Below are 23,082 nucleotides of genomic sequence, written 5' to 3'. Positions count from 1 at the left end.
GCCTACTCGGACTTTTTAAGCCTTGAAAGAGAAACCAATTCCAGGCTTTGAGCAGAGAAGTTGCCAGGTGGCTGGACGGCCGAGCCAGCATCTGAGCTCACCTAAAAGCCCTCAGAGAAACACAGGCTTCAAACCCCGGCCAGAGAGGCAGCTGCACCCTGCAACACGCTTTCTCTCTTCGAGCCTCCCGCCCGGCACAGGTCTCGCGGAGTTCACGGTGCCCAGGGTCGATCTTCGGCACCACAGACCGGAACGGGCTGGACCACGCTCACCCGGCTGCTTTTCAAACCGCCTCTGGAACAAGCTGGGACCTTCTGTAAGCACAGCTACAGCGATCGTTGATTGAAGACTGCGTCCCCTCACAGAATCACAGAATAGTAGGGGTTGGAAGGGCCCTCTGTGGGTCATCTAGTCCAACCCTCCTGCCGAAGCAGGGTCACCTACAGCAGGTTGTAGAGGACCTTGTCCAGGCGGGGCTGGAATATCTCCAGAGAAGGAGACTCCACAGCCTCCCCGGGCAGCCTGGGCCAGTGCTCCGTCACCCTCAGAGGGAAGAAGTTCTTCCTCACGTTCAGATGGAACTTCCTGTGCCTCAGTTTGTGCCCATCCTTGACTGCTGGAACTGGAATAGCTCCCAGTCCCACCCCGCGCATGTGGGATGGAAGCCAGAGGCAGTTTTAGGGCTCTGGTGAAGACAGAGAGGACTCCACCCTTCAGGAAACAAGCATCCAGCTTTATTGTTAATTGCCAACACCTTATTACATGTAATTATTGTCTTACAGCAGGACCGACAGCAGGGTTTCAACCCAGCAGATTCGGGATCGGCACTGGCACAGGTCGCCGTCCCGCAGACGCTGCCCGGAGCACCGCACGTCGGCAAGCCGCACTGCGCACGCTCGAGGCCCGCTTCACTCCAAACGCCGGTGACGTCTCGTCTAGGGGCCTTCAGGAGATGCAGGTATTTATATGTGCTTAATGAAACTGTAATTTTTTGTCTTCGCTGCCATCAAGCCCCCGCAGCAGCAGCAGCTCGTGTCTCTGCGTGGCACCAGACGCGACGAGCGCAGGAGCACGCGGCCTCAGTCGGGCTTTTTCCAGACTCTTCCGAAGCCCGCCGCGTGACCCACCACCCGATCACGTTTGTATGAAGACAGGCAACGGTTGATATGGTTGAACACCAACATCAAGCCACTCACACTCCTGCTTTGGACCTGAATATTCAGGAAGCAATCCAGAGGCCCACACTCGAGAGGTTTCCACAGCTCTCACCGCCAGCCGAAGAAGGTGTCGCGCTCAGGTCACCAGAACAAGCCTGCTTGGTACCATTTACCAGGGCACAAAGCCCACGGCAGAGCTGTTGCTTCACAAAGCCACGTGAGCACGTTTCGGAGAAGAACACGCCCGTGGTTTCAGCGATGACTTTCCAGCAGCAAACCCAAAGCTACGGGGCGTATGGACCTTTCCTCTCCGCGGGACAGCACGGGGCGGACGTGGATTCTGGAGGGAGATCGTCTGGCAGACAGGACTGACGGCCTTCACTTGTTCTTGCCCTGAGACAGGCGGCAGTTCCAAAGCAGGTGTGAAACGGAACCACCTGGGAAGAGAAGGGAAGTTTGTGTTCCTCACCAACAGCCACCCAGCTTTCATTTGTACAGGGCTGGAGAGCTGGGCAGAGAGGAACCTGATGAGGTTCAACCAGGGCAAGGGCAGGGTCCTGCACCTGGGGAGGAACAACCCCAGGCACCAGCACAGGCTGGGGCTGAGCTGCTGGAGAGCAGCTCTGTGGAGAGGGACTGGGAGTGCTGGGGGACGACAGGGTGACCATGAGCCAGCAGCGTGCCCTGGGTGCCCAGAAGGCCAATGGGATCCTGGGGTGCATGAGGAGGAGTGTGGGCAGCAGGGCGAGGGAGGTTCTCCTCCCCCTCTGCTCTGCCTTTGTGAGGCCCCATCTGGAGTCCTGTGTGCAGTGCTGGGCTCCCCAGTTCCAGAAAGATGAGGAGCTGCTGGAGAGAGTCCAGCGCAGGGCTGCGAGGATGAGGAGGGGACTGGAGCATCTCTCCTGCGAGGAGAGGCTGAGGGAGCTGGGCTTGTTCAGCCTGGAGAAGAGAAGGCTGAGAGGGGACCTTAGAAATGCCTCTAAATATCTGCAGGGTGGGGGTCAGGAGGACGGGGCCAGACTCTTTCCAGTGGTGCCCAGCGACAGGACAAGGGGCAACGGGCACAAACTGGAGCAGAGGAAGCTCCAGCTGAACCCGAGGAAGAACTTCTTCCCTCTGAGGGTGACGGAGCCCTGGCCCAGGCTGCCCAGAGAGGCTGTGGAGTCTCCTTCTCTGGAGATATTCCAGCCCCGCCTGGCCACGGTGCTGTGCAGCCTGCTCTGGGTGACCCTGCTTGGGCAGGGGGTTGGGCTGGGGGACCCACAGAGGGCCCTGCCAACCCCGACCGTTCTGTGAATCTGAGGAGGAACCTTTTGGTTGTTAGCAAGAGAGCTACCCCAACGAAGGACCCTCACATCCTCCAGTGTTTTCTTGTGTCTCCTCATATGCCCCATGCTGCCATGTCCTCATACCCCTCGTGTCCCCACATCCCCCACACCAACCACGTCCCTCCATGTCCCCCCGGTACCCCCCACGTCCCTGCATTCCCCATTTGCTCTTCAGCAACCGCACGCTGCTCTTTAACCATCTCCAAACACAGAGCTTTGCTGTAAAATCCTACGAGGGGGGCAGCAACCTGCTGTGATATAAAAAAAAGGAAAAAACTACAAGGAAAAAATAAAACCCCAAAGGACAGCAGCAGCTCCCTGGTATCCAAGTCTTCCTTCCCCGCAGGAACCCTCCCCAGCAGCATCTGTCATCACCCAACAGCAGGAGGTTATTTAAAGCCTCCTGCCCCGAGCACCCCGTCAGCGGGGTCCATCAGTCATCCCACAAAACCCTCTCCAAAGTCACCCACGGGGTCTGGTGCCGGGCACGTCACCTTCGTACCAGTGGAACTTCTGGATCTTAGCGCGGAGGCTGGGTATCACGGCGAGCTGGGGGGGGGAATTCTCGTGTCACCACGAGCCCCGGCCGCTGGTCACAGCCTGGAAGGCTCAAAGCAGCCCAGGAAGGCTCAAAGCAGCCCAGGAAGGCTCAAAGCAGAACAACCCCTGCTCCCCTGCGGGCTGGCGCACACGCGTGCCTTTGCTCCTTCTCAGAACTAACACGTGGCCACTGGAGAAGTGAAATAAGTAAGCAGATAAAATAATAACAGATAAAATAATAACAAAGAACACTTCAGGAACAGCAAGGCAGACTTAGAATCGTTATTCAGCTCTGTACCCCTTCGTACAGCTGCGGGCTCGGCTTGCTGGAACTCGCCCCACCTCAGCCACCGCGTTCAGCTTTGGGCCCCGCGCTACGAGACAGACGCTGGCGCGTGTCCAGAGAGCAGCGGAGCCGGTGAAGGGTCCGGAGGACAAGACTTACGGGAAGCTGCTAAGGGACCTGGGTTTTTTAGCCCGGAGGAGGCTGAGGGGAGACCTCATCGCTGGCTGCAGCGACCTGCCAGGAGGGTGTAGCGAGGTGGGTGTCTCTTCTCCCAAGTAACCAGCGACAGGACAAGAAGAAAGAGCCTCCAGTCGCAGGAGGGGAGGATTCCATTGGATATTTGTAAAAATGTCTTCACTGGAAGGGTTGTGAAGCAGCAGACCAGGCTGCCCAGGGGAGCGGTGGAGTCACCGTCCCTGGAGGGGTTTCAGAGACGCGTGGATGTGGTGCCCAGTGACAGGACAAGGGGCAACGGGCACAAACTGAGGCACAGGAAGTTCCGTCTGAACATGAGGAAGAACTTCTTCCCTCTGAGGGTGCCGGAGCCCTGGCCTAGGCTGCCCAGGGAGGCTGTGGAGTCTCCTTCTCTGGAGATATTCCAGCCCTGCCTGGCCGCGGTGCTGTGCAGCCTGCTCTGGGTGACCCTGCTTGGGCAGGGGGTTGGGTGGGTGACCCACAGAGGTACCTTCCAACCCCTACCATTCTGTGATTCTGTGAAAAGCAAACGCAGACGCCTGCCAAGACGCACAGCTGCTAAGCTAGGTCCCAAGCCACGAGTTCCTGACAGGTAAGAAAAAGCCGGAGAAGTCTCTATAGCCCAGTGGTGCAAAACCCAAAATACAACCACGATGTCAAATCACAAAGCTCGTTTAAAACCAAACAACCCAACCCAACAAGATGTGTTCGGGACGGAGTTTCTGCGGGAACGAAGCAGAGCCGTGTCAGCGCCCGCGTGCCGACGGCCGTGCCCCCTTCCGCGGCAGAGACGGCAGGCGGGACACGGGACGGCCCCCAGAGGTGCCCGCGTCCGGTGGAGGAGAACCCTGCCAACTCGTTCTGACAGTGAGACCAGAAACCGCTCACATTTAACCCCAAGAGCAGAAGAAGCGTTAAGATTTTAAACTTTTCTTGGGGCAGTCTGAAAAGGTCTTTCTGCGAGATCCTCAGGAATCATTTTAACACCCCCAAAACACTCCCCAAGCGACCGAGTGGAGCAAAGACCCCCCCCTGCCCTGCCAGCGCCGTGGACGGCTCGGTTCAAGGAGCCAGAAAGCTTCACCGGCTGCTAAGGGACGTGGGGACAGAGGGAAGGACAGGGACAGCTGTCACAAGAACAGCCGCAGCGTCCCCCGAAGCGTTCCGGAGGAGCTGCGCGGGGGCCTCGCAACGCTTCGAACTCCGTCCCGCCAGCGCCCTTGGAAGCCACGATGCGGATCTGCCGCTTGACGCGGGCGGTCACCGGCACTGCCACCGGCACCAGCCAGGAGAGAGCCGCTACACGCGCCCCGCCACGCTCCCGGCCACGGGGACAGCGCTGCCGCCAGCTCCCCGCGGCCTCGCCGCAGAGCCCCCCAGACGGGGGGCGTGGGGATTCTTCATGGCCATTCCCGGCTCACCGAGAGCAGGCGAGAGCACCGGGAGGTGAGAAAGTAACCCACGGGGGTCTGCAGAAGCTTGCAATTCGTTTTTTGTTTGTTTGCTTTAAAAGAAGTATTTTTTACAGAGATCTTCTAAGTGTTTCGGGCAGCAGAATGACGTGGGGAACGGCCACTGAGCACGGCGCAGGACGAAGCCCTGCGAGTGCGGTGGGAAATACCACGTGCTGCCCCACGCACGCCTTCTGCAGCAACCCTGCTCCTTCGCTCCAATTCAACTGCAGCTACGCAGAACGCTCACGTTGCGGTCACCAGTTACGCTCAGACGACAAAAAAACCCCGCATCCAGGCGAGGCTGGAATATCTCCAGAGAAGGAGACTCCACAGCCTCCCTGGGCAGCCCGGGCCAGGGCTCCGGCACCCTCAGAGGGAAGAAGTTCTTCCTCAGGTTCAGCTGGAGCTTCCTCTGCTCCAGTTTGTGCCCGTTGCCCCTTGTCCTGTCGCTGGGCACCACTGGAAAGAGTCTGGCCCCGTCCTCCTGACCCCCACCCTGCAGATATTTATGGGCATTTCTAAGGTCCCCTCACAGCCTTCTCTTCTCCAGGCTGAACAAGCCCAGCTCCCTCAGCCTCTCCTCGCAGCAGAGATGCTCCAGTCCCCTCCTCATCCTCGCAGCCCTGCGCTGGACTCTCTCCAGTAGCTCCCCATCTTTCTTGAGCCCAGCACTGGACCCAGCACTGCAGATGGGGCCTCCCCAGGGCAGAGCAGAGGGGGAGGAGAACCTCCCTCGCCCTGCTGCCCACACTCCTCCTCATGCACCCCAGGATCCCGTTGGCCTTCTGGGCACCCAGGGCACACTGCTGGCTCATGGTTGCTTTAGGAAGTGCCAGGCAGTGCCCAGCCATTGGCAAATCCCTCTGTTTTCCCTGGGAAATAAGGTTTGCAGTTCTTCTGGCCACAAATCAGGCAGTCTCTAAGAAAACTGCAGGAAACCACACTGTCAACTTGCTCGTAATCACCCTCCCGTGATAAGAAAACACCCACCCTGCCAAAAAAAAGAAGAAAAAAACTTACCAAAACACTCAAACAACAAAACCAACGCACGCCCCGAGAGGGATGTGCCTGTCCAGGAGTACTGCAGGGCACACGTCGTATTCCCAGGTGGTTTCCAAACCAACGTAGCTCGCATGTACAGCATTTTAAGGAGTGTGTAAATATTCACAATAAATCGAACCCTTCCAGGAAATGCCAGCTGCAAACACAAAAAGGAGCATCCAGCCTCATCAGAAAATCTATCACCGTGGCTTTCTCACCTGAAGAAGTAAATCTGAACAGCGACCGCTCCCTGCGATCGCGGGAACACGCGGCAGGACCCACCACTGTGCCCCAGGTGGCACTAAACCGTGTCTGGGAATCAAGAACACACCGGCTTGTTAGGACAGGCTCGTTAAGCAGCTCCTGGGAACAGCCAGCATCAAGCCAAGAACACCACCTCCCCAGCACAGAAAGGGAAGAAAACTCACAGCCGGTCCCCTGCTCCTCGCGCCGGGTGACAGTCTGGGACAGCCACTCCAGTCCACAGCTTGGAAAAGCCCCAAGGCCGCAGCCCAAGGGACCTGGGGCTGCCGGGCTCTCAGAGCAATCCTAGAGCTAAAGATGAAATCAGTGTTGTTTCTTTTTAATAACAACAAAACCACATTCAGATCACCCTGGAAAAGATGGAACAAAATGCCAAAGACCCGGGCTTTGGAGTGAACAAAAAGCAGCCTCCCTATGAAAGTGCCCCTGGCCCCTCTCCTTCCCCACCCCACGGATCATCTCCTCCACCCTCACACGCGCACAGCACCGCGCCCGAGAGCGCCGGGGTCGCTGCCCAGCACAGAACACAGCCCCTTCCCCGCTGCTCCCTGCGTCCCCCAGACCTGGGGCTGCCGGGCTCTCAGAGCGATCCTAGAGCTAAAGCAGGAGAGGCATCACGCCAGCTCAGATAATACATGCCAGCACTCATCACTGACCCGGCAAGGCCTCCTCCTCCTCGCCCCCCGCGCCTCAGCACCCAGCACACCTCCTCCCCCAAACCCAGCACGCTGCCTTCCTCACGGGTGACACCACTCACGCGTTGCTGCCCGGCCACGGGCCCAGGGCCGCACCGCGCGAGCCCTCGAGCCGCTGGCTGGAAGCGCCGCAGCCGCTGGGCGCTGCTTCTCACCAGGGTCGGCACGAGGAGGCGAACCAAAGGCAGAACCGGCGGGGAGAAATTCAGTGCCCGGCGGGGAGAGCGACGGTGACCAGGGGAGATGGGACCACCCCAAATAAACGGCGGCCGAAGAGACTGCCACGGTCTCCAAGTTACACAGCAAAAACGGCCGATGTGAGGAGCGCAGCACGAGAACTGACGACGTCTCCTACATCCATGTAATCCACGTGTGCTGCAGGAACACGGTTCACACACACCTCACTGCTTCATTGCCCATGGTAACGGACACCCAGGTCCATCCGTGGCTGAAGGACCTCCAGAAGCCAAACCGTCGCGCTCTCTGCGGCTGGGCCCGGCGCTCTGCAGCATCTTCCAGGCAGAGGTTGGATGGGGCTCTGGGCAAAGGCCACTGAAGTCCCTCACTGGGCACAAACACCGACGGCACTGATAGAGAGGATTGTAAGAAATGTGAAACTATAACAAAAAGCCTTAATATTTTCTAGTTTTTAGTAGTCTTTAGTACTGTAACTTGTATTTCTGCATGCCTAGTGATCTAACAATATAACTGTTACACTAATCCCTGTTTTCTCATTAGCAATGTAGTGGAAGGACATGGGCACAAGCTATCACTTAGTCGTTAGACAAAATAATTAAGTGAAACAAAAGTGGTCTTGATTCTCAGCAAATAATTGGGATAATTGTGGGATAAAAGAGACTCCTAAATAACTCTACTCCAGACAGCTCAGCCTTGGGAGGGCAAATGCGCCAAGCTACAGAGATAAGGAGGCACCAAGAGGGAAACAAGACTGGGGCAAAACCACCTGAAGGACGCGATGGACGTGACCCTGGAACTGAGTCTGCGCAGAAACAAATGTCAATCAGTGAACAGCGTGATGAAGAGGATGGGCCTTCATCTTGGGACCCCCGAAGACCACCCAAAGATACTAACAGACATGCGTGAAAGATATTTACATATGCTAATTAGTTCCTAGAAATATAATGAATAATGACCTGTGTGACTGTATTTAACCTGAAGCAACAGGGTGTCTGGCGCGCACGTTTGGAGGAGAAATCCCCCGTGTGCCCGGCGCCGCAATAAAGAATCCCTGCTGAGCAGTGTGCGTTGTGCTGTGGGGTTTTTCTTACCGGATCTTCGCATCAGTTTGGCCCCCCAGATGGGACCCACTCTGTTCGGCTGCGGGACCCGGTAAGAACAGGACCCCCTTGGGCCCTCGGGAGCCTTTTCCCGAAGGGGCTCCTCACCTTATCTGGATCACCGCGGGAACAGACAAGGACCATCCGTCAGTAAAGGTGTTCTTTTACTGCTTTTTACTAAGCACCGGGGTTCGAGTCCCCTAAGTCGTAATTTAATTACGCAGGGAGAGTATACCGGGCTGCTAGCACCTTAGAGGTATACAGGGGTTTGAGTCCCCACTGTGGGGGGTTTGAGTCCCCACTGCAGGGGTTTGAGTCCCCACTGTGGGGGTCTGAGTCCCCACTGGACACGGTCTTGACTGATACATGGATCGTTATTCTGGAAATTGCCTACGGTTCTGGCAAACGGTTCGGATTGCAGTAACTCCGGGTTAAAATTGTGTGACTGTGTGTGAGGCCTCTGTGTGAATGAGACACAGAAACAAGGGGGAGGGTGGAGTTTTGACCTGCGGTTCTGTTCTCCCGGGAGGGAAGCAGCCGGTAAAGAACAAAGCGGAAGAAAACAGTGAATGTTTATTTTAAAGTAATTATCCCATTGTTGTTATCGACGGAATACTACTAGTGATAATTATAATAGGTGTTTTGTTATAAGTGTGGTATAACGTTCTGGTGTAAAATCGCGGTTCAGTAATTATTTCTCTTAGCTTAAAGTATAGAATTTTGGTTAAGTGATTAGAGCTATCGGCGTTAGAAGGATTTGTTTAGGTTTGTTTGTTAGGGTTTGCTGTACATTGATTGGGGAACAAAGAGGTGGACGTGCTGCATAATGGGAACTTCACAGAGCAGAGAGATTCTGAAGAAGAGCCCCTTGGCTGTATTTTGCAACATTGGAAGGAGATAGGGGGACCCCCCCAGGAGGTAGTGTGAATAAAAGGACGTTAGTTAAGTATTGTAATCAATGGTGGCCGTTATACAAGTTAGATGAGGAGGCAAAGTGGCCTGAGAATGGGACCCTGGATTATAATACTTTGCTACAGCTAATGTTGTTCTTGAGAAGAGAAGGAAAATGGGATGAGGTCTCATATGCCGATATGTTTTTCACTTTGCAAAATCACCCCAAGTGGCAAAAAGAAAGTGGTATAAATCTAGCCCCGCAGGATCCCCTTGTGTTGGCATTGGAAAGGGATAGAAAGAAAGAGCTGGGAAGACTTAAGCGGTGTTGTTCTGCGTGCAGCATAGGGCAAAGGTGTCTAAAAACAAAAGGGAATCGGAAGAAATTAGAGGAGCGGATGGAGGATTTTGTGTCACCCCCCTCCCCGATGCTGGGTCGGCTGCGGGAACCCCCGCCCGCGCAGACGGGGACGAGGCCTCTGATGAGGGCGGAGCGCCACCTAGCGGCCAAGTCCCGTCACTGCTCGGACTCGCAGTGAGGTGGGACCCATCATCCAAGCCCCTTTAAGAAGGGCGATGGGGCCGGGGGGGCCAACCCTGATAAGAACACCCTTCCAAATAGAAGATACAGACAAATGGAGAGAAACTGTAAGGGAGTACAGGGAAGATCCTAGCGGGGTAGCCAAGAAATTTGAACGGATAGTTAAGAATTTGGATCCGGATTGGAAAGATGTGGATTTGATGTTCGAGGCAATGACAGAGACTGAGAAAGGAATTGTGTTAAAAACAGCAGGGGATCATGTGAGGGCACAAATTACTGCAGGTACTTTACAAGGGACCGAGGAACAACATGTTCCACTCAGAGACCCGGGGTGGGGCCCTAATGATCACACCCAGTATCGACTGCTACAGCAACACCGCATTTGGGTTCAGTATGGGCTGGAACGCGGGATCCCGAAAGCAGTAAACTGGTCAGCCTTGTATGAAGTAAAACAAGGTCCGACAGAAACTCCGACAGAATTCTTGGATAGATTACGAACAGCAGTGCGGAAATACACTACCATGGATCCGGCATCAGATGCAGCTAGACAGCAGCTAATATCTCTATTTACAGGACAGGCTGCTAATGATATCAGAAAGAAGCTGCAGAAGCTTAAAGAACCAGATGTAAGGAATTTAGAGAAACTAGTGGAAGAGGCGTGGCGAGTGTATCGTAACAGGGATGGTTTACCGTACTGGATTTAAAAGATGCCTTTTTCTGTTTACCTCTGGCCTCAAACAGTCAGAACCTATTCGCTTTTGAATGGGAAAATCCAGATTCTGGACGAAAAACCCAGTTAACCTGGACAGTGTTACCCCAAGGTTTCAAAAATAGCCCTACCATCTTTGGAAATCAGCTAGCTCGGGATCTCGAAAACTGGAATCCTCTGACACAAAAGGGGACTCGGTTACAATCTGTCGATGATCTCCTCATCGCTGCAGAAACAGAGGGGGATTGCAAAAAATGGACAGTGATTCTTCTTAATTTCCTGGGACTGAATGGTTATCGAGTTTCTCAACAGAAAGCTCAGATGATTCAACAAGTGACTCACCTCGGACTCAAAATCTCAAGAGGACAACGAGAACTGGGAAGAGAGAGGAAAGAAGCAATCTGCCGGACTCCAGAACCACAAACGGTAAAAGAATTAAGAGCCTTTTTAGGAATGACAGGATGGTGTAGACTATGGATATATAATTATGGGCTAATGGTAAAGCCCTTGTATGAACTGTTGAAAAATAATGCCAGATACCTGATTTGGACCGGAGATGCAAAAAGGGCTTTTGAACAGTTAAAAAAAGGAACTTATGAGAGCCCTGGCTCTTGGACTTCCAAATGTTCTAAAACCCTTTTGGCTACTTTCTCACGAGAGACAAGGCGTTGCCCTGGGAGTGCTGGCTCAACAGCTGGGGCCGCACAAGAGAGCAGTGCCATATTTCTCCAAGCAATTGGATGAGGTAAGCAAAGGATGGCCTGGGTGTCTGCGAGCTGTGGCAGCAGTTGTCCTTAACATTCCAGAAGCTCCTAAGTTCACTATGGGCCAGAAAATGACAGTCGTAGTCTCACACACAGTTTCTGCAGTATTGGAACAAAAGGGGGGCCATTGGCTCTCACCATCCCGATTCCTAAAGCACCAGGCTGTTTTGGTGGAACAAGATGATGTTAATATTGTGACAGCTAACATCGTAAATCCAGCATCTTTTCTTAGTAAAGATTCCGCCACTATGGAACCCCCAACGCACGACTGCTTGGAGACTATTGAAACAGTCTGTTCCAGCAGACCTGATTTAAAGGAGGAACCGCTGGAAAGCGCAGAGGACTCCTGGTTCACCGATGGCAGCAGCTTCATAAAAGACGGAGCTCGTAAAGCAGGGTATGCAGTAACCACCGCACACCAGGTAATCGGGGCAGAACCTTTACCTGCAGGTACGTCTGCTCAAAAGGCAGAGATAATCGCTTTAACCAGAGCTTAGAATTGGCGAAAGGAAAGAAAATAAATATTTGGACAGACTCCAAATACGCCTTCGGGGTCGTCCATGCTCATGGAGCATTGTGGAAAGAACGAGGACTGCTCACAGCTCAGGGTAAACAGATCAAACATGCAAAAGAAATCTTGCAGCTTTTGGACGCTATAAATCTACCAGAACAAGTGGCAATAATGCATTGCAGAGGGCATCAAAAAGGTAACACTGAACAGGAACTGGGAAATAAACTAGCAGGTCAAGAGGCTAAAAGGGCAGCAGAAAGAAGTTTTGTAAAAACCTTGGCACTGGTACCAGACGGTAAACTCGTAGATACAGAAATGGAATTTAAATACTCAAAAGAAGATATGAAATTAGTAAAAGATTTGGGAGCAAGTGAACAAGGTAAGATGTATTTAACACCAGATAATCGTACAGTTATACCTTCAAATCTATTATGGGAAATAGTCAGAAAAGAACACAACAAAACTCACTGGGGAGCAGATGCACTATATAAAGATCTGAACAAGAGAACAGTAGGCAGAAACCTGCACACTACTGTAAAACAAGCAACCCAAATGTGTGAAATTTGTCTGAGAAATAATCCAAATACAACATGCAAAGTACACTTGGGGAAAACTGGAAAGGGGAACATACCAGGACAACATTGGCAAATAGATTTTTCAGAACTTCCAAGAAAAGGGGGGTATAGACACTTATTGGTTATAACAGACACGTTTGCCGGATGGCCGGAAGCGTTTCCCTGTAGAACAAATAAGGCTCGGGAAGTGGTACGAATTCTGTTAAATGAAATCATACCCCGGTTTGGGGTACCAGCAATCATATCCTCAGATAGAGGGTCACATTTTTGTGCACAAATAGTACAACACATCAGTAAAATTTTGGGTATTGACTGGCAGCTACACACCCCCTACAGACCACAGGCAAGTGGCCAAGTAGAAAAAATGAATCATTTGATCAAACAACAACTGGCAAAAATCGGTCAGGAGGCAAATTTGTCTTGGGACAAAGCTCTACCCTTAGCTTTACTAAGAATCAGAGTAAAACCCAGGAGCAAAGAGGGCATTAATCCATTTGAAATTTTGTTTGGAAGGCCTTATCAATTGTCATATCAAGGGGAGGATATGGTGCAAATTGGGGAGGGATACTTACAAGAATATCTGATAGCTTTGGGAAAGCAGATAAATAATGTTCAGAAATTAGTTCTAGAAGCACGGGGTAGGGGCCCAGACCAACCAATACACTTGATTAAACCTGGAGATTGGGTTTTTGTTAAGACTCTTTCAGGTGATCCCCTTGGAGAGAAGTGGAACGGACCTTATCAAGTGCTGCTAACCACTTCTACTGCAATCAAAATCCGAGAACAACCAGCTTGGATTCATTATTCAAGGGTCAAGAAAGCCTCTGTTCCCTGGACTGTAGAACAACAGTCACCTCTCAAGATAAAAATAAGACGACCATGATGGATCTAACTCCAGGGGTAATGATGGTAGCCATGAGTCCAGCTATTTGGACAATACAATGGGACAGGAATTTGCATCTGATCCTAGTCCAGAACATCACTCAGATACTGCACAAAAATGATTGTTGGATTTGTACTCAAATGCCAACTTCAGGAGAGAGCAGGGGAACCCTCATAGGGATACCCATCCCCGGCAGCTTACATTTAAAGGCAGACCAAAAATGGGAATCGGGTAACATGAGCACTCAGCAAGAAATTCAAATAGAGGAACCCAAAACATGGTACAATTATACCTGCATACAACGATGCCACACACAGGGAGAGATCAACACCCCATTCTGCAAGAGTAATACTGCCATAGGTGTGGGGAAAACAACAGCGTGTAGCAGATATAAAGATTTGTTTGGGGAGGGAAGTTGGGACGAAGATTTACTAGCGGGCTTTAAGGCAACTGATACTAAACCTGACGTTGGGTGGCCGGTGCCTAAAAGTCCTGAGAAAACAGGATGGTACCGGCTGTGCGGAAATCGAGCTTGGAAGGTTCTGCCTTTTGGGTGGAAAGGGGTATGCACTCTGGGAGCTGTAATCCCCAATATTACAATTACTGACAAAATACATCAACAGGAGGGATGGATCAAGACTTTTAGGCGAATTAAAAGGACCCCAAATACTCCCAGTCCCATCGTAGAAAGGCCTGCTAGCTTTCACAGCTTTGTTAGATGGTTCCTTCCATGGCTTGGAGTAAGTGAATTAGAAAAAGCCATCGTAAACATATCAGCAGTGATGGAAAACATCGAAAATAGAACCAGAGATGCCATAAGTGCCCTGCAAACTGAAGTATCGAGCCTATCAAAGGTAGTGATCCAAAACAGAATGGCCCTTGATTTACTACTAGCCTCGCAGGGTGGTGTCTGCACAGTCACAAACACAAGCTGCCGTGTGTATATAGACCAAAGTGGTAGAGTCTCGACGGATCTAGAGGAAATTTGGAAACAAACCAGAATATTACACAAAGTAGTTAAAAATGATACTTCCTGCGGATTTGAGGAAATGTGGAATAAACTCACCTCATGGCTACCAAATTTATCCTGGTTCAAGAACCTATTTTTCCTAGCTCTTGTGATAAGTAGGTGTATGTGTTTTGGCCTGCATAATGGTTCAGTGCTGCAAGTGCTGTAATCGATTATGTTGGCAATGTAAGAATGGACTGATCTGATGATTACTAAGACTTTTTGATCTAAAAGAAGCAAAAGTCTTAAAAGAAAAGGGGGGAATGATAGAGAGGATTGTAAGAAATGTGAAACTATAACAAAAAGCCTTAATATTTTCTAGTTTTTAGTAGTCTTTAGTACTGTAACTTGTATTTCTGCATGCCTAGTGATCTAACAATATAACTGTTACACTAATCCCTGTTTTCTCATTAGCAATGTAGTGGAAGGACATGGGCACAAGCTATCACTTAGTCGTTAGACAAAATAATTAAGTGAAACAAAAGTGGTCTTGATTCTCAGCAAATAATTGGGATAATTGTGGGATAAAAGAGACTCCTAAATAACTCTACTCCAGACAGCTCAGCCTTGGGAGGACGAATGCGCCAAGCTACAGGGATAAGGAGGCACCAAGAGAGCAACAAGACTGGGGCAAAACAACCTGAAGGACACGATATACGTGATGCTAGAACTGAGTTTGCGCAGAGACAAATGTCAATCAGTGAACAGCGTGATGAAGAGGATGGGCCTTCATCTTGGGACCCCCGAAGACCACCCAAAGATACTAACAGACATGCGTGAAAGGTATTTACATATGCTAATTGGTTCCTAGAAATACAATGAATAATGACCTGTGTGACTGTATTTAACCTGAAGCAACAGGGTGTCTGGCGCGCACGTTTGGAGGAGAAATCCCCCGTGTGCCCGGCGCCGCAATAAAGAATCCCTGCTGAGCAGTGTGCGTTGTGCTGTGGGGTTTTTCTTACCGGATCTTCGCATCAGCACGCACACCACAGCTCCCCACCGACAGCAGGTTTTTTTGTTCCTGTGAGGACAGAGTCACAAGGACATAAATGAACTCACTCACATGAGGATACAGCAGGGGAATGACGTCACCGCTGGTCCCAAGGCGGCCATTTCAGTCAGAGGATGGATTTGTAACGCTCACACGACTGCCTTGCCCATCTCCCTGACCTCCAAGACAGCCGAGCACAAACCTCCACAGGGACACCAGAGCAGGAACGCCTCCAGCAACGACAAGTGGAGGGAAGCTCTGCACACAGCATCGGGAAGCAGAACCAGGGTGGAGATGGACGCGTTTCCATGGACTCGCTAAGGGCAAGGCCTTCTGCTGCCATCAAAACCGGACACCTGACCGCTGTCTCGGGGCTTCTGAAAAGCAAGGAGAACAACTCGAGAGATGGGGAAACGCTTTAGGTCCAGCACTGCCTCCTCCTCCCCTCTAACAGAGACGGCCTTCGCCAGCTTCCCAAGGGACAGGGACTTTGCAGACCCTTCCAGGCTGGGAAGAAGCAAGGCTGCCTCATTTCCACGACTGAACTCCTGGTTCCGTCAGTTTGGGGGTCTCTCTCCCCAAATTACAACCTCCGAGTTCCTACCCGGCTTCTCAGATCCATCCACCTGGGTGCTCATCTCCTTTAACTCAGGGACAGGCATTTGGCAAGCAGGGAAGGGACCTCAGTGGGCATCTCCCATGGATTTGTGACCAGTAAACCCCAGTGCCACACTGGGGACGCCGGCTCCATGACAGAGGAGGAAGGGCGAACACCCTCACTGTCAGCTGAGGAACTCTGACACCACCTCCCTGCTCTGCCTCCTCCCAGCACCGAGTCAGGGGCTCAGGCATTTTTTACATACTATGATTATTGCCAAGATTCATGCCCAGAAGGCCGATGGGATCCTGGGGTGCATCACGAGGAGTGTGCGCAGCAGGGCGAGGGAGGTTCTCCTCCCCCTCTGCTCTGCCCTGGGGAGGCCCCATCTGCAGTGCTGTGTCCAGTGCTGGGCTCCCCAGTTCAAGAAAGATGAGGAGCTACTGGAGAGAGTCCAGTGCAGGGCTGCGAGGATGAGGAGGGGACTGGAGCATCTCTCCTGCGAGGAGAGGCTGAGGGAGCTGGGCTTGTTCAGCCTGGAGAAGAGAAGGCTGCGAGGGGACCTTAGAAATGCCTCTAAATATCTGCAGGGTGGGGGTCAGGAGGACGGGGCCAGACTCTTTCCAGTGGTGCCCAGCGACAGGACAAGGGGCAACGGGCACAAACTGAAGCAGAGGAAGCTCCAGCTGAACCCGAGGAAGAACTTCTTCCCTCTGAGGGTGCCGGAGCCCTGGCCCAGGCTGCCCAGGGAGGCTGTGGAGTCTCCTTCTCTGGAGATATTCCAGCCCCGCCTGGACAAGGTCCTGTGCAGCTGCTCTGGGTGACCCTGCTTGGGCAGGGGGTTGGGCTGGGGGACCCCCAGAGGGCCCTTCCAACCCCGACCATTCTGTGATTCTGTGACGCTGGCTGATTTATAACAGCCCATATAAAGAGAAACTCACCCGCCAGACGCCATTCAGAAACCAGTTCCTCCAGCCGAGCTCGTGCAGCACCAGAGCCAGACCCTGCTGCTCTCCCCAGGCCAGGAGCGCCCCGTGTGCCCCGCGAGGCCGAAGAGGAACCGACGCGCTGTGCAGCCAGCCCAGCTCACTGCGGCACCAGCTTCCGCAGGGCTGAGGAGCAGGGGCTGTGCTGGTGCCCGCGACGACACAGGGCTTACCAGAAGGGCCAGGACTGCTGCCACCGCGCAGAGGGACAGCCTGGCAGCTATCGCTCCTACACCTGGGGGGGACAGAATGAAATCAGTGTTGTTTCTTTTTAATAAAACAAAACCACATTCAGATCACCCTGGAAAAGATGGAACACAATCCTAAAAACCCAGGGTTTAGAGTGAACAAGAAACAGCCTCCCTATGAAAGTGCCCCTGGCCCCTCTCCTTCCCCACCCCACGGATCATCTCCTCCACCCTCACACGCGCACAGCACCGCGCCCGAGAGCGCCGGGGTCGCTGCCCAGCACAGAACACAGCCCCTTCCCCGCTGCTCCCTGCGTCCCCCAGACCTGGGGCTGCCGGGCTCTCAGAGCGATCCTAGAGCTAAAGCAGGAGAGGCATCACGCCAGCTCAGATAATACATGCCAGCACTCATCACTGACCCGGCAAGGCCTCCTCCTCCTCGCCCCCCGCGCCTCAGCCCCCAGCACACCTCCTCCCCCAAACCCAGCACGCTGCCTTCCTCACGGGTGACACCACTCACGCGTTGCTGCCCGGCCACGGGCCCAGGGCCGCACCGCGCGAGCCCTCGAGCCGCTGGCTGGAAGCGCCGCAGCCGCTGGGCGCTGCTTCTCACCAGGGTCGGCACGAGGAGGCGAACCAAAGGCAGAACCGGCGGGGAGAAATTCAGTGCCCGGCGGGGAGAGCGACGGTGACCACGGGAGATGGGACCAAGTCCTTGTTCTCAGGGGAAACCACACACCAATCAAACATTGCTGAACACAGTGGTGTGATTTTCAAGTTCTCCAGGACAAAAGGCACACGTGTGGAACACAACAGAAGCCCTGAGCACTGCACCTCTCGGTTCCCAAGGCTGCGATCATCAGGGCCATTCCTTGCCCGTGGGTCTTCCCACAGAGCCCCTGTCACCGTCACCGGGACGTGCCGAGGGCTGGCAGCCGATGAGGGTCGGGACAGGAGAGCTGCAACCAGCCAAGACTCACGGAGCCACCTCGCCTGGTGCCAGACGCGGCCTCGGGGCAATCACGGGCCCTGCCCGGCCCCGTGCTCGGGCACCGCTCTGCTCCTCGCGGCCTCTCGCAGCGCAGAGGGAGAACCTGGCGCCTGCCTCTCCTGGAACACAGCGGGGCAGGGAATGAAATCAGTATTGATTAACAACAGCAGAAATTACACTTCCATCAGCACTGACAACACGGAACCAACACCTGAACCGCAGCCATTCACGGGAACGCTGCCCCGCGCTGTCTCCTGCCCCAGCCCAGGGACAGGTCCCGCAGGAGCTCACCAGTGCTCGCCCAGCTCCCCTGCTCGCTGCGCTGACCGCGCAGAAAAGCCAACCGCTCCTTCCCCTGCTGTGCAGCCGGAGCTGGAGCCAAACCCCCGACCAGTACGACCCCCCCCCAGCCACGCCAGTCTGACCCGCGCCGGCCGACCGCGCGGCCGGGGACTCTCGGCACCCCCGGGCACGGCGCCGGGCCTGCCCCAAAGCTCCCGGCTCTGCCACGCAGCGCGGCAGAAGCGCCGACCATCGCTGCCGTCGCAGCCAGGCTGGCCACGGCTCCCGGCTCTCCCTGGCATCCTCACGCTGGGAAGCTGAACATCTCCAGCGGGACCAGTTCTCCGTCAGGCGAGGAGAGGCCTGAAGCTCACAGCCTCGCACAGAGCCACGGGACACAACTCTGCCCTCCTCAGAACCTCCTGGTTCTTCACTCCCCAAATCAACCAGTGCCCACAGACCAGGCGGGAGCAGGGAGACCCCCGAGCACGCTTCAGTTCACGGACTGACCCACAGCAGCCTCCCCACCGGCTGCCACAGCTGTGAAAGCCACCCCAGCCGTCTCCAGCAAGCCCTCCAGCTGCGCTGGGCACGCTCCCCGGACGCTCAGCGCCTTCATTCACGCCAGCAACAGGGAGGCACCAGGTGAGAAGGTGGAAAAAAGCCACAGTAAAAACCACAGCTGGACAAGGCTTGAACATTTCTTTCTTTACAAGAGAAAAGGCAGCATCCTGGATCTGTACAGGACTTCCCTCACCGATTGTGAAGGCTCTTTGGCAGGTTCATCAAAGCTAAACTGGCTTCCCTGCAGCTCACCTCCTGCTCTTTCTGCGGTAGCCAGGTGTCACACCCACCGTAGCTCTGGTGACTCTTGGTACGCCGGGCTTGCTGTGAAACATTCTCCTGTGTGCTGGGGTGAGGAGGAGAACCAGACCAGGAGCACGGCCACAGAACCCTTCCTGCATGTGCAAGACTGCTTCACCACACTCAACAACTCTTAACAGTCGGGGAGACCAACCAAAAACTCCCCTCAAACTGGAGCTGGCAGACAGCATCCCTGGGCTGACAGGCGCCGAGGGAAGGGGCAAGCACCCAGCCGCTCTGGGGAGAGACAGACCACCTCCAGTCATGGCTGGAACTGGTGGGGCAGCCCCCTTCCCCCCACTCCCGGCAACCCCAGCACCACCCAGCCTTGTTTCTGGCCTTGGAACGAGAGCAGCCAGTGGGGACCAGCAGGCACCCCCTGACGGACCCGAAACCTCCGCCACCCGCTCGGCAAAGGGCAGAGCCACGCGCTCCGAGGGACGCCGAAAGCACCGCGTCGGCGGCAAGAACTGCTTCCCACGGCCAGGAAACCCTCTGAGCAAAGTCCATCACCCCCAGGCCCCACCAGCAGCGCTGCCAAGCGAGGCTCCCTGACAACCCTAGAGCCACAGGTTGGAGAAGACCTCCGAGATCACCAAGCCCAACCGCCCGCCCAACACCACCGTGCCTGCTGAACCACGGCCCCAAGCGCCACAGCTGCACCTTTTACCAACACCTCCAGGGACGGGGACTCCACCACCTCCCTGCGCAGCCTGGCCCAACGGCCGAGCTCTCCCCGGCCCCAGCAGCTCTCTCCGAGCGGGACGCCTCTGCGAGCTCTGCCGGCGCTGACCCCGAGCTCGCCTGGCCTGAGCCACGGGGATCCCTCCCTCCTCGAGGGTCGGCCTTCGCCCGCCGAGAAACCCCTCTGCAGCGAGAGCTGCGCTGCCCTCGAGGGGCAGCCGATCTGCGCTGTGAATCGCTCCCGAGCCCATACCCTGCTGCTCTCACTGCAGCAGGGGACGCTTTTTGGTCCCTCTGTAGCTGCCAAGCTAACCAGTCACTAACGGCTGCTCGGTGTCTGCCGTCTCCTCGCTGTCTAACCCCAAACGCACCCCGACCGGCTGCCAGAGCCACCCTTCAGACACGAACCCTGCCGGTCCGAGGCCAGGCCTGGACCCAGCCTGCCGCAGGCTCCTCCCTGAGCAGGAGCTCGGCCGGCGAGGGGCTCCGTGCCGAGCCGGGGGGCCCAACGGAGGGGCTCCTCAGCCCTGACGGCGTCCTGCGGTCTCTCTGTGAACCGCGTCACCCCAGTCCTGCTGCCGTTTGGGACTGCGTTCATTTGAGAAGTAACAGGGTCAGCCTTGCCAACAAACTCTGCAAAACCACGTATTTTACATTTTTAGTACAATCTTTCCTTGCAAATACATTTCCTGGTGATTCTTTAGGCGAACTCACCGCTCATTCGCGACACAGCAGCGCAGAGGGGGAGCCTGGGAGCTACTGCTCTGAGCACCTACAGGGAGGGAATGAAATCAGTGTTATTATTTGTTTTTAATAACAACAAAACCACACTGAAATCACAATAGCAAAGATGGAACACAATCCTAAAAACCCAGGGTTTAGAGTGAACAAGAAACAGCCTCCCTATGAAAGTGCCCCTGGCCCCTCTCCTTCCCCTCCCCACGGATCATCTCCTCCACCCTCACACGCGCACAGCACCGCGCCCGAGAGCGCCGGGGTCGCTGCCCAGCACAGAACACAGCCCCTTCCCCGCTGCTCCCTGCGTCCCCCAGACCTGGGGCTGCCGGGCTCTCAGAGCGATCCTAGAGCTAAAGCAGGAGAGGCATCACGCCAGCTCAGATAATACATGCCAGCACTCATCACTGACCCGGCAAGGCCTCCTCCTCCTCGCCCCCCGCGCCTCAGCACCCAGCACACCTCCTCCCCCAAACCCAGCACGCTGCCTTCCTCACGGGTGACACCACTCACGCGTTGCTGCCCGGCCACGGGCCCAGGGCCGCACCGCGCGAGCCCTCGAGCCGCTGGCTGGAAGCGCCGCAGCCGCTGGGCGCTGCTTCTCACCAGGGTCGGCACGAGGAGGCGAACCAAAGGCAGAACCGGCGGGGGGAAATTCAGTGCCCAGCGGGGAGAGCGACGGTGACCAGGGGAGATGGGACCAAGTCCTTGTTCTCAGGGGAAACCACACAGCAAAGTTATAATTGCCGAACTCACTTGTATAATTAAAGTTATCCAGGAAAAAAGCAAATGTGAGGAACATAATAGAAGCCCTGACCACTACACTTCTTAGCTCCCGAGGCTGCAATCATCAGGGTCATTATTTGCCCGTGGTTATTCCTACAGTGCTCCTGTCACGGTCACCTGGCCGTGCCGAGGGTCGGCAGAAGATGAGGCTCAGCACCAGTGACCCTCCCTGCTCCACACCCCTGCGGACACGACGGGACGAATGCCACCAGCCCTTCTGCCTGCTTTCGCGGCCACCGTCCCGCCAGCTCCAAGGGGTGCCCGTCCCCAACGCGCCCTGCTCACCTCCAGCACCCCCACACCTGCGCCCCAAGCCGGGCAGCTCCGGGGCAGAGCAGCGCAGCGTGAGACCGAGCCACGCAGGTGCCTCAGGCACCACGTGCACAGTGCGCAGGGCAGCCAGTGCTCTCTGGCCCTGGGAGGCACCGACCGTGTGCGTGACGCGTGCCTGGACATACGTGTTACCACTAAGGCCTTAGCACAACTGGAGAACCCTTTTTATCAGAAAGGCCTTCCTATGCTTGGAATACAGAATCACAGGATGGTCGGGGTTGGAAGGGACCTCTGGGGTCACCCAGCCCAACCCCCTGCCCAAGCAGGGTCACCCAGAGCAGGCTGCACAGCACCGCGGCCAGGTGGGTCTGGAATATCTCCAGAGAAGGAGACTCCACAGCCTCCCTGGGCAGCCTGGGCCAGGGCTCCGGCACCCTCAGATGGAAGAAGCTCTTCCTCGGGTTCAGCTGGAGCTTCCTCTGCTCCAGTTTGTGCCCGTTGCCCCTTGTCCTGTCGCTGGGCACCACTGAAAAGAGTCTGGCCCCATCCTCCTGACACCCACCCTGCAGATATTTGTAAGCATCTGTAAGGTCCCCTTGCAGCCTTCTCTTCTCCAGGCTGAACAAGCCCAGCTCCCTCAGCCTCTCCTCGCAGGAGAGATGCTCCAGTCCCCTCCTCATCCTCGCAGCCTTCTGCTAGACTCTCTCCAGTAGCTCCTCACCTTTCTTGAACTGGGGAGCCCAGCACTGGACACAGTACTCCAGATGGGGCCTCCCCAGGGCAGAGCAGAGGGGAAGGAGAACCTTCCTCGCCCTGCTGCCCACACTCCTCGTGATGCACCCCAGGATCCCACTGCCCTTCTGGGCACCCAGGGCACGCTGCTGGCTCATGGTCACCCTGTCATCCCCCAGCCCTCCCAGTCCCTCTCCGCAGAGCTGCTCTCCAGCAGGGCCGCCCCAGCCTGTGCTGGTGCCTGGGGTTGTTCCTCCCCAGGTGCAGGACCCTGCCCTTGCCCTGGTTGAACCTCATCAGGTTCCTCTCTGCCCAACATAATAACAGCAGTTTGTTCTTTGCCTAGGAGAAGTGTCAGCGCTACCTCTAAATCAGCCGGAGGAGACAGGAAAGCCCCGAGAAGAATTCTCGTGGGTGCCTGGCTGGTTTCGGCTGGGCCTGGCACAAAAGCAGCGTCCCAGAGTGACCGATCCCTCGTTATCACACCACAGTCACACCCCCGGGGGGCAGACCCTCAGCCCCTTCCCCGGCCCGGCCGACCCCTTCCCGGGGCGCGGAGGGCCCCCCCCCGAGGCCAGCGCGGCCTAGCCCGCCCCACGCGCTCCATACAGACAATCCCGACCGGCGGCACACCGAGACCCCGCCGGCCGCCCCCCCGGGGCCCACCCCACCGCCACGCCCGCCCGGCGGGGCTCAGCCACGCCGCCGGGCCCCGCCGCACCGCGGGTCGGAGCCCCGCACGGAGCCCTCCTCACGCTGCCACCGCCCGCGCCGGAAAGAGCTTCCCGCCCCGCCGCGCCCGGCAGGACCCCTCCCGGCAGGACCCCG

The 23,082-nt window shown here is 55.5% G+C and overlaps 2 protein-coding genes across 5 annotated transcripts; both read right to left on the bottom strand.

The window, feature by feature from the left end:
* Nucleotides 1–712: 712 nt before the first annotated feature.
* LOC142365331 (uncharacterized) lies at nucleotides 713–15,257 on the bottom strand. Its single transcript, XM_075446062.1, has 8 exons — nucleotides 15,208–15,257; nucleotides 15,107–15,165; nucleotides 7,433–7,525; nucleotides 7,023–7,360; nucleotides 6,430–6,615; nucleotides 6,284–6,313; nucleotides 5,981–6,158; nucleotides 713–1,594 (listed from the first exon to the last, which is right to left on the bottom strand). The coding sequence occupies exons 1-8, from the start codon at nucleotides 15,255–15,257 to the stop codon at nucleotides 1,536–1,538; spliced, it is 993 nt and encodes a 330-aa protein (XP_075302177.1). The 3' UTR covers nucleotides 713–1,535.
* Nucleotides 7,462–22,611, bottom strand: LOC142365355 (uncharacterized). Of its 4 annotated transcripts, none has more exons than XR_012766442.1 (6): nucleotides 20,977–22,611; nucleotides 20,443–20,500; nucleotides 16,675–16,954; nucleotides 15,338–15,512; nucleotides 15,107–15,165; nucleotides 7,462–7,547 (listed from the first exon to the last, which is right to left on the bottom strand). XR_012766442.1 is itself a non-coding variant. In XM_075446090.1 (4 exons), exons 1-4 carry the CDS (start codon nucleotides 21,263–21,265, stop codon nucleotides 15,453–15,455), a joined length of 687 nt encoding a protein of 228 aa, XP_075302205.1. In that variant the 5' UTR covers nucleotides 21,266–22,611; the 3' UTR covers nucleotides 15,337–15,452. The 4 variants fall into 4 exon arrangements, 1 of the variants encoding a protein (XP_075302205.1); XR_012766443.1 differs by having other exon boundaries at nucleotides 15,338–15,509; XR_012766444.1 differs by having other exon boundaries at nucleotides 21,070–22,611.
* Nucleotides 22,612–23,082: the final 471 nt, after the last annotated feature.

This window comes from Opisthocomus hoazin, chromosome 36, assembly GCF_030867145.1.
Source record: "Opisthocomus hoazin isolate bOpiHoa1 chromosome 36, bOpiHoa1.hap1, whole genome shotgun sequence".
Lineage (NCBI taxonomy): Eukaryota > Metazoa > Chordata > Aves > Opisthocomiformes > Opisthocomidae > Opisthocomus > Opisthocomus hoazin.
This window is presented reverse-complemented; position numbering and strand designations above follow the sequence as displayed.

Coding starts and splice junctions, on each gene's coding strand:
- LOC142365331 (XM_075446062.1), bottom strand. CDS start 15,257: ATGGCCGCCTTGGGACCAGCGGTGACGTCATTCCCCTGCTGTATCCTC. Junction 15,166..15,207: donor TTCCCCTGCTGTATCCTCAT/GTGAGTGAGTTC, acceptor CTGTCCTCACAG/GAACAAAAAAACCTGCTGTC. Junction 6,314..6,429: donor CGAGGAGCAGGGGACCGGCT/GTGAGTTTTCTT, acceptor CTTGATTCCCAG/ACACGGTTTAGTGCCACCTG.
- LOC142365355 (XM_075446090.1), bottom strand. CDS start 21,265: ATGTTCCTCACATTTGCTTTTTTCCTGGATAACTTTAATTATACAAGT. Junction 20,501..20,976: donor CCGTGGCCGGGCAGCAACGC/GTGAGTGGTGTC, acceptor CCCTCCCTGTAG/GTGCTCAGAGCAGTAGCTCC. Junction 15,513..16,674: donor TTCTGAATGGCGTCTGGCGG/GTGAGTTTCTCT, acceptor CTTGCTTTTCAG/AAGCCCCGAGACAGCGGTCA.